The sequence below is a fragment of the Chroicocephalus ridibundus genome, chromosome 2 (assembly GCF_963924245.1).
Source record: "Chroicocephalus ridibundus chromosome 2, bChrRid1.1, whole genome shotgun sequence".
In the NCBI taxonomy this organism is placed as follows: Eukaryota; Metazoa; Chordata; class Aves; order Charadriiformes; family Laridae; genus Chroicocephalus; species Chroicocephalus ridibundus.
Genome location: NC_086285.1, coordinates 147176974 through 147190075, shown reverse-complemented (window position 1 = coordinate 147190075; position 13102 = coordinate 147176974). Strand labels below are relative to the sequence as shown.

The 13102-nt window shown below is 48.1% G+C and overlaps 1 protein-coding gene across 1 annotated transcript; it reads right to left on the bottom strand.

The window, feature by feature from the left end:
• Positions 1-125: 125 nt before the first annotated feature.
• CTHRC1 (collagen triple helix repeat containing 1) lies at positions 126-7220 on the bottom strand. Its single transcript, XM_063327326.1, has 4 exons — positions 7077-7220; positions 3642-3866; positions 1736-1952; positions 126-383 (listed from the first exon to the last, which is right to left on the bottom strand). Exons 1-4 carry the CDS (start codon positions 7206-7208, stop codon positions 241-243), a joined length of 717 nt encoding a protein of 238 aa, XP_063183396.1. The 5' UTR covers positions 7209-7220; the 3' UTR covers positions 126-240.
• Positions 7221-13102: the final 5882 nt, after the last annotated feature.

Here is a 13102-nt window from a genome sequence, read left to right as displayed (position 1 = left end):
ATATTTTCATACATTAAACAAGGAATTTAAAAAGTTAATGAACTTGGGATTGATATTTATATTCTAAAATGGTTATTACAAAAAGCCTCTGCAATGTGCAAAAGAAGGCTTGACAAACACTACAGATGCAAGAGTTTGGTGCCTTTCAGTCAAATGCTTGCATCCAACTCTAGAAATAAATTCTGAAGAAAATTGTACAAAATAAAAAAAAAAATAGAGATTATAAAAAGGGAGGGAAAGTTATTTTGGCAGTTCTTCAATGATGATTCGGGAGACTGAATTCCATCCAGTAGAAGCATCTCCCTTCGGATAATCTGAGCAAGTCCCGACCCAGATGGCAATATCCACCAAGCCGGCGTTGATCCCTTCACACAGACCTTCCACTGGTTAGAGACAAAAATCAGGTTACCTCGGCAATCGCTTTGTATTTCACAACTGAAGGGGGACACAAGTACTGAAGAAGAGCAGTTCATTGCAAGCTCATGCTATTTAGTTAAACCTGAATGGCGTTTTTAGAAATAAATACTGTTAACTTAGAGATGTGGTTACAGAGTCGTGCACTGCCTTTATCCGTGCTGCTTCCCGATGTCTGTTGCAGTACCTGAAGCAGATCACAATCCACAGCATGGCTAAATGGGAGGCGTGCCTGCTTCTTTAAATGCCCAAATTTACAAGCAGGTAGCTGGGATGTGGCTTCAGTCCCATCCAGCCAACTTTTTAGCAGTGATGGGGTGGGGGGACGGGGACACAGCCATAGCTGGCTTCCACAGCTGAGCCCTGCAAAGGTGATTGCCACCTGCAGTCTTTCCCGCTCCGAATTCACTGCTTCTGTATAAAGTTCCACTTAAGTTGCCCTTTTTGTTTCCCCACTACCACTGCTAGTTGGAGGTGGGTTAATGAGGACAGGTGGGACCTACCCCTTGACAGAAAAAAGCTCTCATAGTTCTAGACGTTGGATTTCGTGCAGTCATGAACTAGTACAGCGAGAAAAATGGCCTTTCGCAAAGAGCTGGGCTACTGGCATCACAGGGCTTCAACAAAATACAGCTTAAACCACTGATGTAACGTGGAGAGTATTCACAGCCAGGCGGCTGTTAAATTAACGCAACCTTTTTGGTTTTAGAAATACTTCTCAGGGTGTAAGTATCGACCATCAGAAAGGAGACAGAATACAGACTTCACGTTAGACCCCTTTTCCTAGTATCAGCTCCCTCCACTGATGTTGAATGACTTCACTAATTCGCCTTTTGCTTAGCCATGGAGCAATTGTTCCTAAATATTTCACTTCGGAGGTACTTTTGTGCCTCGCCTGAAAATTACAGTAGAAATTCCAGGAGGAATAAGTCTCACTTCATGGACAGATAATGCAAAAAATCAGTATTTTAAGCCAGGATGACACCGTCTACTTGGCAGCAAGGCAGTTTCTCCCTACACTAATACAGCACAGAGAACAGGAGAACTGTCTGGACGGAAATTTTTCCCATTTCTAAATCGCAGGATGTTAAGTACCATGAAATGCCACAGTAATAAAGCATCACTTAATAAATAATCCTAACACTGTTGCTGTTGCTACTCAGGTGTGAGACAGCAGGGTACCAAGCGCTAGTTGTCCACTCCTCTGCCTCTTCCGTCAGTTACTCAACTTTCTACGGCAGCCTGCACGCTCTGCACTTGGTAACTCCATTCGCTACTGGTTTCTACTCCCTCTCTGTTCATGTGGTCTTGACATACGTACCTGAAGAAGTTCGATGTATATTAATGGTAGAATTCAGCTCCGGGCTTCCTTGGTCTAAATATATTATGGCTTCAATAGGAAGTGGCCCGGCACATTCTGCTCCATTAAAAGTAAAGTACCAGCGCTGGCAACAGGCGTTTTTGCATTTTAGCCGAAGCGATCCACTGAAGAGAACACGGAGAGCACTGTTCGAGCGCATCTTTGTAAACGTACATTCCTAAGAGGAGACAAAAATGCTTTGGTAGAAACCTCTGGATTTGAGCCTATTTGTTTTCTATATACTTACATTCAGGAAATAGATTTATACTGACGAATATATTAAGAATATATTTATATTTATTTCAGAATGTTTTGGCAATTCTTTTTAGTCCCCTCCCTCCTTGAGAAAAAGAAAAAAGCAGAGCCTTGCAAATACCATACGGTGCAAAGATGTAAATCCGCAACAGCACCTCATAGATGGTAATGGAGAAGGGGGCTCGTGGAAATTCTTAACTTTATTTAGATAATACCTGCTGTTAGGTTGGCAACCTAGTTACTTTCTGAGCTTTATGTAAAGGGGTATGAGCTGTCTGAAAGCTGCACTCAAGTCCTTGCATGAGAGGACAGTACAATTTCTGTCTCCGTTACCAGAAATCCTGGATTTAACAACTATCACAAGATTTGTGAGAGGCTTAAACCCTGATAAAAGCTCTACAAGCGAAAAAGAAACACAGGTTTTTAAGAGGTTGTTATTCTGCCTTCAAAATGCTGGACATCATGGGGGGGGGGAAGGGGGGGCAAAAAAAAAAACCTAGGGACAGTTCTGCAAGTGCAAGGCAGTGAGAAATGCCTGCCCAAAAAAGTTGGTTCTCACTCCAGCCACAGCTATAGCAGTTAAATTATTCCAACCAATCTGGGCATTGCTTCATCTGGGATTGAGCTGGGATTTCTTCCCTTCATCTAGGCTTGGACCGTAGTGTTTGGAAGTTTTATACCCAGGGCCGCTGGTGGAGGACAGGCTGTTTGGGTTAGTCTGGGTAACACTTGTTAACTCTGACCAGCGCTCACCCTGTCTGCAGTAGCAGCCGGCAACTGAGTTTCAGTGAACAACTGTTTTGAAGCAGGAATTGTAAAGACATGTACAGCTGACAGCTTGAAGATGTACGTTTCTCCTGTTCCTTACGAACGAAACGGCAAGACCCTTGCCCTACTTTGGGCAAGCTGGAGGTACTTTATCGGTAGTGTGACTTTCAGCCTTGCAGTTATAGATCTGGTCCTCTATGTGCTCTTACACCAGCCACATCATAGGATCATAGAATGGGTTGGAAGGGGCCTTTAAAGGTCATCTAGTCCAACCCCCCTGAAGTAAACGGGGACATCTTCAACTAGATCAGGTTGCTCAGAGCCTCATCAAGCCTGGCCTTGAATGTCTCCGGGGACGGAGCCTCCACCACCTCTCTGGGCAACCTGTTCCAGTGTCTCACCACCCTCACTGTAAAGAACTTCTTCCTAATGTCTAATCTAAACCCACCCTGCTCTAGTTTAAAACCATTGCCCCTCGTCCTATCGCTACATGCCCTTGCAAACAGCCCCTCCCCAGCTTTCCTGTAGGCTCCCTTCAGGTACTGGAAGGCCGCTATAAGGTCTCCCTGGAGCCTTCTCTTCTCCAGGCTGAACAACCCCAGCTCTCTCAGCCTGTCCTCAGAGGAGAGGCTTTCTCCTAAGAGTTTCATTCTTTTGAAACTAATACAGAACTGAAATGGGCACGTAGCTGTAAAACACAGCTGAGATGGATCTAAAGTAGCTGAACCTTTGCAAAGTTCACCCTTACATGTAGAAAAAGGCTCCAATATGAAATCTGTACGGCTGGCGCTGCCCAGCTCACAGAGGTGGGTGAGGTGCAGCAGCCTGGGCAAAGCTAACTTACGGCTATCTTCCCGAGATCGATGCCGTAATTAAGTGCACTCCACGAACACTGCTTGAAGTTGGGCGTCCAGGACTCCTCGATGCTCTCACGCATGCACTCCCCCTTCTCCCCCTTCAGCCCGTCCCGTCCCGGGATTCCAGGTGTCCCGGGGATCCCGTTGGCTCCAGGGTTTCCATCCCGTCCAGGAACGCCACTGGGGCCTTGCAAGCACACGCCGCCGTTGTACTGAAATACAGAACAGACCTTGCTGCTTCCGTCCGTTAACTTGAGGCCAACCAAGTTAAACACAGACAAACAACAACAACAAAACACAAACCCCCTGCTGTGACACAAGCTAATGGGATATTTCTGGATCACCAAGGAAACTGTTTGAGTAGAGGAAAAAGCAGGAAAAAAAAATTTCAAAGATAAGCAGTGCCAGCAGAACTTCCTGCAAATTAAGATACCAATTATTTTATTAAAGATGCATAAATTCTGGAATTAAAAATGGGCCCAGTCCAAGGACTAAAACCTGTTGGAAAACCTCAGAAGATTCAAAACATTCCAATAGAGAAACAAAAAGAAGATTTATATGTTAATAGTTACTTTCTCCTACCCCACCATTGCTTGTGTAACTGTCTCGGCTAATAAGCTTTCATTATTATTTTGTCCTTTTAATTTTTTAAAGTAGAGAAACTTTTGCATTCCATAGACAGCGGAGTTAACACCGGTTTTCTCCTGTCACCACTCCTTTGAACCAGAATGACATTGCGACAGTGAAGCCACGCAAGTCAGACTCCAGCGCCCATGCAGAGTGTCGGTGTTGACAGGGACATGGGAAGCTGCACCCTGGCATAATCCTGACCTCAGAATCCCATCCATAGTGGTGGGAAGGCACACATGGGAGGACAGCATGCTACCTTCCTCCCTAACATCACAACATTAGGAAAGGGCAAATATTGCTCTCCCAAACTGCGTGTTAACACACGTTGCCTCCATACCATAGGAGATTTGGGTTTGCCCTCCTTGGGGAATAGGTTTGTGCAGCCCAGAGCTTTGCACGAGCGCTGGATGCCGGGGGGGAGCCCACGCGTGTGGAGCCGGCAGAGCCGGCACAGAAACGTTAAGCAGGAACCTGCAGGGGCTGGTGGCAGCAGGGCCTTCACTTCAAATGTTCTTTCCCATCTGGTGGCTGACTGCTTCCTCCAGTTTTCATCCCAGATCCTCACAGGTCACTATATTCTGCTCTTCCCCTTTCTGACTCCTATTTCTCTTTATCCATTTTAAACCACCTAGTCCTCACCTGTTTCAAAAAGAAGCGATCATGCAACTATTCCCCCTCCTGCAAGCCATGCCACCACCTGCACCGGGAGCTGTAAACCACGGCCCCTGCTCACTCTCCCTTGTCAGACTGGTGAACTTTCCTCTTCTGGGGTTGCTCCTTTTCCCATGCTTTGGTGCAAAAACCAGTACGGGCATCACAGGCTCAGTGACTCGGTGACTATATGAAGAGGTCTAGAAAGACATGAGATGAGAGCTGGACTAGTGGATGCTGGCGTTCCCTTACTACCTTCACCAAAGAAAACACTGTTGGCAAATGGCAGTGGAAACAGTGGGATATTATAATCAAGCAGGCCATGTTTAAAAAAAATTAGCAGGAGAGAAGGTAGCTTGGCACCGACTGACCTAGGGACCATGAGAATGATGCAAAGACATTTCTATTTCACACAGCACAGGTCAACTGCTTTTGCTGCTCTTTTCCCATCGGACTCTGTTTGTAACAGTGACTGGGCTCTGGTTTTACATGTGGTTACTCACCACAGAAATCCTAAGATGGGGAAATCAGCAAGAGCTGGGGGGCAGGCCAAGGCTCAGACCCACCACCCCCCTGTCCCTTGGGGTCACCGTGGCACCAGGAGGGGACAGGGCTGCCCCGAAGGAGGAGCTGCTGCCCTGAGCCACACTGCTTCCTGCCAGAGAGAGCAGCTTAGCCGCTGCACACCCAAAAAAACTGATGTGAGCCAAAGAATTACCTGGGCTTCAGGCTCCACTTCAGCTAGATTTATCTATGCTTGCCAAATCAAGTCTTTTTCATGCTTTCTTAAGCTGGAAACGCATAAAACATCTTTGAAAATGTCCGCCAAAAGCAGTATCCCCTCTCAGGCATGCTCTGGAAGGGCTTTCGCTGAAGCAGTCTGTACAACCGGGCTGTGCCTGGCTCGGCTGCCGTCGATTTACCTGTGCTTTGCTGCTCACTCCGCTGCACCCAAAAGCATGGAGCAATGCAAGAGAAATGGGGGACCCTAAAACACTGCTCCAACAGAAAACATAAGCTCCTCCATGTGTGCAGACTCCTTATTCTCGATGCAATTCAATTTCCACAATAAAAGCAAAAGGGTAATGAGGTGGTGAGAAAGGGAAGGAGCTTTGCTACCAGCGGTGCTTCCAGCACATCACTTTGGGGGATCTCTCAGGAGATGGTAGAAGAAGCGGCCATGCCACTGATTTCCTATAGGAGGTGAACGGCAGTCCTGCAGCTCACGGAAATAGCTTCACATCTGCTTTCTACATTCCAAGGACTGGAAAATCTCCCTCCTTTCTTCTGTCCCTGAGATGGGATAGTCCCAACGCATTCAGGTTTCTAGTTGCAATGGAATTGCAAACAGCGGTATGCAGTCCCAGGTGCCAAAGGGAATAACGCATTAATGCGACTCCAAGGAAAAGCGGGCTCAGTAAGCGTTCAGATGCAGTTTTCACAGGACCTAATGGCTGCTAAAGAGCAGTCCTTCCATTTCTCTTCTTGTCGTTTATTATTTATCCACTAACCTTTTAGGAACTAAACAGCATTTACCACTTAGGTTGCAAGGGTTGTAACGATTTCGGCGTCGCCCCTGCGATCTGCAGAGGGCAGGGATCAGCTCACAGTGCTGCCTTTATTCCCGCCGCGATGTCCCCCTCCCTCCCTCCCTCCATCTCTCCCTCCCTCCCTCCTTCCCCCTCTCCCCCTTCTCTCCGCTCCGGCGGGGCGATGCCGGGGAGCGGGGACTCTGCCGGCGGCAGCCGCAAACCCCACGGGCTCGGCCCCGAGGTAGGAAACACGAAGACACGCCGAAATCCAGCGGTTTCTGCCCAAGCCCGTCCAACCCTTTCCCAGCATTTTCCTGACTCGGCGCAACCGAGGCTTTAATCAAAACTGGGCGAGGGAACCCAGGCGGCGCCGGCAGACCCGGCGGCGAGCCCGGCGCTGCCCTGCCCGCAGCGAGGTTTTTCGAAAACCGGTGGGTTTTGTTGGTTTTGGGTGGGGTTTTTCCCCCCAGTTCCCTTTCGGCCGTTTCCCCCTCCCCCCGCCTTCACCCTGCCAAGCGCCCCCACCACCCCCCCCCGCCCCAGTCCCGTCCCCGCCGCCCCGGGACCGGCCGCCCCCAGCCCCGCGCCCCGTCCCGCCGCCGCTCTCACCACGTCCACCACCTCCCGCTGCCGGAGCGCCTTCTGCTTCCCCTTCGGGCTCTCCGAGCCGCCGGGCGGGGGGGCCGCCGCCAGCAGCAGCGCCAGCAGCAGCAGCGGGGCGGCGGCGGGGGCGCGGGGCATGGCGCGGGCGGGGGGCGGCGGGGCCGCGGCGGGGCCGGGGGGCGGCTGGAGCCCGTGTCCGCCGCTCTGAGCGGCAGCGCGGGGATAAATGAGCCTTTCAGAGCGCGGAGCCCGAGCTCCCTCCCCGGGGAGGCCGGGAATTTCCATCCTGTAACCGAGCGGGAACGTCCAGGCAGAGCCACCCCCCCCCCGCAGCCATTGGCACGGGGGCCGGGGGGCTCCCGCCCCCTCGGGCCGGGCCCCGCCGAGCTCGCCCCGGGCGATGCCGGCACCCCCGGGCCGGGCCGGGGCTGCGGGGGTCGCGGGCACCGCAGGGCCGCCCTGCCGGTCCCCTGGGAGCACCCTCTTCCAAGCGTGCAGGAATTTGCTCTGCGGATGATAATAACACCTTTCTGATGGGAGAGCTGTTTGGCCAAGAAACCCCATCCCGCCGCAGCGGGAGCCTGATGCACCGAGTGGAAACAGTGATTAAATAGCAGCTGGCTATAAATCACGGGTTTCATTTTAACAGAAGTACAAGGTAAAGACGCAAAATCCTTCTGAGCAGCAGCAGGATTTTGACTTTTATCGAAGTATTGCCTGAGTGAACATTTTCAATTTAATAACACAAGAAAAGTCCTCGGCAACCCAGCGTAAACCATCTCATTTTGCTCTCATTTAAAATAGTATTTTATTTTTTGTCATACTAGAAATGAAAGCGCTATAAAATAAAGAATGCCGTATGTCCTTAAGCATTAAAAATAAAAATAACAAATACTTGGAAGACAACTTCTGTACATTGCAATCTCTGTGGGAGTTGTAGAGGTAGAGTTTCCAGAAGGGGGAGATAAGCTTCAATACATTTATTTTTTTCCTGAAGTATTTAACAAAAGCACACATTTCTGCTGAAGGAATGCATGTTACGAGATGTTGAGCCATTCACACTAGACCACACAGAACCAGCTTTTTATTTACACTAAACCTCTTTACATCGGTCTGGCTGCAGCTACCTCAGTGCTTTAAGCTCCTTCTGTGTTTCTCCCCTTTCCACGTCGACTCAGCCCGAAGCACAGCAGTGAAGTGAGTTTTGCACCACAGGTCACGCTGCTGCCATCAACGCTGTCACACGCTGTCCTGGGAACTGGGATCGACTTCGGCCGCATTGCAGAGGTGTGGGCTCCTGCCTTGTGGAGAAGAGCAGCGATGCACACAGCCGACTTCATAAAACAGCCAGGAAATAATAATGGTTCCCTAAACCTGTTGGGAAAATTTATGGAATTATGTAAATCTGTAATTACAGCAATTGCTTCTGTGACAGCCTCAGTGAACACCCGCAAACACGCACGTGCAGAGCATTCATTGTCAGCAATGTCAGCTGTCAGCAAACTCTCCTGCCTCTGGTCTGGGTTGGTGGTAATACTACAAAGCAGGTAACGTTTGACTTCTCTGTAACGTGTGTGTTCACACGAGCATCGTTACCAAGTGGCTGGGGGTCCCCAGCATCAATACAGGCTGTTGCTAAGGCACGTCCCTTCCCAGACTGCCCGATTTCTGTATTACAGCATTAATTTCTTCAGGAGATGTGCAATAGCTGAAGCACACAGCACGGCAACACTGTACACCTTCCTAATTACAATTACTCAGTATTTTAGATAACAAAACTTGCACATACATCCGTATGCGCTTCCCCACCTGGGTTTGCTCGCCATTAGAGTCTGGGTCTGGGCTAGAAGCTTTTAAATCCCAAATGGCTGGCTTTGCCAGGGGAAGAAAACTGAGGAGCGCTGTAAAAGAGGCTCTTACCAAATAATGGTGGGACATCTGCTCTGGGCGCTGGTAAGTGCGCTGTGCAGTTCCTAGCACTCATTTGACTTGCAATGTGCATTACCATCTGGAGAACAGGAACATCAGCATCCTCCTTAGCCTGCTTCAGTCCGAGCAAGCCTTGCCATCTGCTAGGCTTATGTTCTCTGGGCTTTTGATGTGTTTAAGGGCTTCTAAGGGCAGCAACCGTTGTTGAATGCTGGTGAGATACTTGAACTGAATCACAACTACTGATCTACTTTGCCTTAAATATTTCCTCAACAGAAGGAGCTGCTGCAATAAACTTGCCTGAGCGTGTTCAAACCAGGATCCAAACCAGGATCCATATTATGTCAACTTACCATCAACTTACCTTCATCTTGCCCATACTGCCATATGGTATAGAATTTGTCTTTTTTATGTGTCTTTACAAACATATCAGCAAAGATGATGAGGTCATTTAAATGTCACCAAAATCTTCCACGCGATCAATTTGCCGGCTCGTGCAAGGTCACCGTGGCACCGTCAGTGCACCATACATAGCAGATGCTCACACCACCAGGCTGGTGCCATGACTGCAGCCTGTCCACTGCCACTGGAGCTGGTGTCCCCGCCTCACACAGCCTCTCAGCATCCCAAAACCCAGCCGCACAAGCCTGGAGAGGAGGATGTGCTCGTACACACACGTGTTCCCATTCATCTCAGCTATAAAATGTTTAAATTCTAAGTTCTGCCCACTGGGTCGCTGGGTCTCTCCACCTTTCTTGTGCAAACTCTTCCAGCTTATGAATACTATTTGTTACAGCCGTGGTTTGAATTCAACCAGTAAATAATCGCTGTTCATTCCTTGGTCTTCACAAGGTGAAACAGCCGCAATAGGAAAGATACGAGCATTTTATCGCGGGAAACCCATTGCCCATGGTTAATGCAGAGCCTGGGAAGGAAAGACCTGCTCCATATTCCACATCTGGTAGAAGACACCCGGATCTGGTAGAAGAGGAGGAGTGAGGAGAAGCTTTAACCTCTCAGAAATAGATTCGTCTCAGATGGGAACTATATTACTTGTGGCTTTTCACAACCAGGAAAACCAGGCTTAGGTGTCTAAATATTACAGAAGGTTCAAGGCTGAGGATCCTGAGCCAAAAGAGGCCCAGTAAGGTAAGCGCCAAGACCTTTCATCTGCTTTTTAACTCTTACTGCTTTATGCATTTCCCTGTTCTGGTGATGTTTGGGGATTCCCACTGTGATTGTCAGTCCTGTCTAAGCATTGCGTTGGGGAAGGCGGGCATACCCCGGGGCGAGCGGCAGAGCACTCAGGGTTAGCACGACAGTGCTCAGCATCACAACGCTCAGGATCTGTGCTTTTAATTGTGGAGTTCATCACTTAGTTCTCATTCGCTTTATTACTGGTGTTTTCGGGTGAGTTGTAAGTTGGTGTAAAAGGCTGAGATCAGAGAAGACTGCTGAATTTCTCGAATGGCTCTTTGCAGCCGGCCTGTCTGATCAAGGAAACAAAGAGCCGTCTGTACTGCGGTAGAGGAAAAGCAAAGTTAAGATCTCTCCGGAAAATTTACTACAGGTTTAAGAAACATATTTCATTTTCTTCCACAAAAAAAAATCTTTGGATCCGCATAAAAATCAATGGGATCGTGGCCTTGATGCCTTGTGACACCTTTTAAGTTGTGTGTTTTTATATAGCATGCTTAATATTTTAAAATAATCCAAAACTACTCTGCCTCTATTTTGTTGCTTTACTAGCACAGCCACACCTATTTAACAAATCTTCCAGTAGCTTCTACATAAACATGATAAACATGGCATTGTAGTCACAGCAGTTCTTTGCAGGTACACATACTGACATCTGAATCTTAAACATTAGTTTGAAGCAGATTTTTTAGTGGATTACAGTACTTACTGATGTCCGACTTCTGCCTTTGAGAAAAGTTTAGAAGTGTAATTTGTATCGATATTCTACATTTTGAGCTTCCATACCTGCAGGTGACAGTCAAGTCACGCTCACAGTTCACTATGCAAGCCATGAGCATCCGAATGGACTCATTGGAGCAAGCCCAGAGGAGGGCCACGAAGATGGTCAGAGGGCTGGACCATCTCTATCTGCTATGAGGACAGGCTGAGAGAGTTGGGGGAAGAGAAGGTTCCAGGGAGACCTTATAGCAGCCTTCCAGTACCTAAAGGGGGTCTACAGGAAAGCTGGAGAGGGACTCTTTATGAGGGAGTGTAGCAATAGGACAAGGGGTAATGGTTTTAAACTGGAACAGGGTAGACTTAGATCAAATATCAGGAAGAAGTTCTTTCCTGTGAGGGTGGCGAGACACTGGAACAGGTTGCCCAGAGAAGCTGTGGATGCCCCATCCCTGGAAGTGTTCAAGGCCAGGCTGGATGGGGCTTTGAGCAGCCTGGTCTAGTGGGAGGTGTCCCTGCTCATGGCAGGGGGTTGGACCTAGATAGTCCAACCCTTCTATGATTCTATGAATGACGGCCAAAAAGGAAAGGCACAAGTTAGAGCACAATAACAGAATTTGTCAAAGAAGACGAGTGGCACGTAACTGTCAGGAAAGTATAGGCTAACCCTTCAGAGGCTTGTCTGGGGAAGAAGATTCCTGTGTCCACATACAGGAGGACGGCATTTTTTGAGGGTGAGACAAAAATCCTGTGGTTAAGTGTTCATTCTTTACTTAGGTCATTCCTCTGAATAAGCACGTGGCAGTTCTTGATATTACTGTAGGAAATATTGTATCTTTGCACAACAGAAAAGACTTTATTACTCCAATTAATTGTTTCCTATCAAGATAAATCCTTAACACTGTTACCAACAAGCCAAGAACAGGACATGTCTCAGATACCAACGAGCTCATCTTGTGGGAACAGCTACTTTTAAAGCCAGCGGGAGCTTCTGGGCAGATTTTTTCTGTCCAAGTCATCAGTTGATTTATAGTTGCATTTCCCTATAGCTGTGGCTTTTACAATAGTAATGGAAGCATTGAATATCTTACACTAAATCCCATGCACAAATTGTCAGACAGAGTTAGATAAACGTCAATAAAAGTATTTGGGAGAACTGTCTGCATCACTGAGAGAGGATAACTCAGGATGTCCAGACATATCATATCCATGGTGTAAACTTTACGATGAGAAGCCCATACTGATTTCGTTGGTTGCTGGTTGCACACATCTGACTCTGACAGAGTCTGGTCTGTACCCCTGCAAGGCTGTCTCCCACACGTGTCACGCAATCCTGGCTGCAGTCATGGAAACGCCTGGGTTGGAAGGGGCATCTGGAGCTCGTCAGGTCGAAGCAGGTCTGGTTAGATCGGGTTGTCTAAGGACTCATGCACATAGTAGAAATGTGCAGTTTTGAGTTACATTCTTGAAGAAGACGGTGTTTATAGACAGCAGGAAAATGTACAGGAGGGCCTCTGGTGAATCATCGTGTGCAAGGAGAGAGCTGAGGCTCAGGAGAAATATTTGCTCATTAGAGTGGCTGTGGATTAGTCAATGGCAGAAGAATTATGTGGCTGCCTCATGAATCCTCAATGAAAAGAAAGGCCTTTTGCAGAACTTTTCAGCTAACTTTTCAGCTAACTTCCCTTGAATCCTGCGTTAGTAAATCGTTATTAGGATGTGAACTACAATGCTCCACTCAGACAATAAAGCTTCTTCAATGAAGGGAACAATCTTGTTTTTTCTGCACCGTTCATCTAGCGCACCGCCATAGGTCTGTCCTTCCAGTTTTGGAAGTAGCACCTTGAATTAGTGATAATCCTGAAATTCAAGGAATGGACTTGAACTCTGAAATGTCTATTTTCATTTGTATCCAGCACGCCCTTTGAAAAGGAGCTCCTCAGGACAAGCAAGGCAGCAATGAGGAGTGGGCTACTGGCCTAGAAAGGTCTCTGTAGAGCTACAGGGTGGCTTACAGAAACCAGAGGTCTATAGCCACCATAGCTGACACACATAAAGTATACAGAAGCCTGTGCATGCAAGAGGTTTTGGTCACAGAAACAAATGAATTGGCCCAGGACTCTCAACAGTTGCACAAAACTTCCTCATAGGCAAGAGAGAGAGAGGGACAGAGCCACAACTCAGCGACG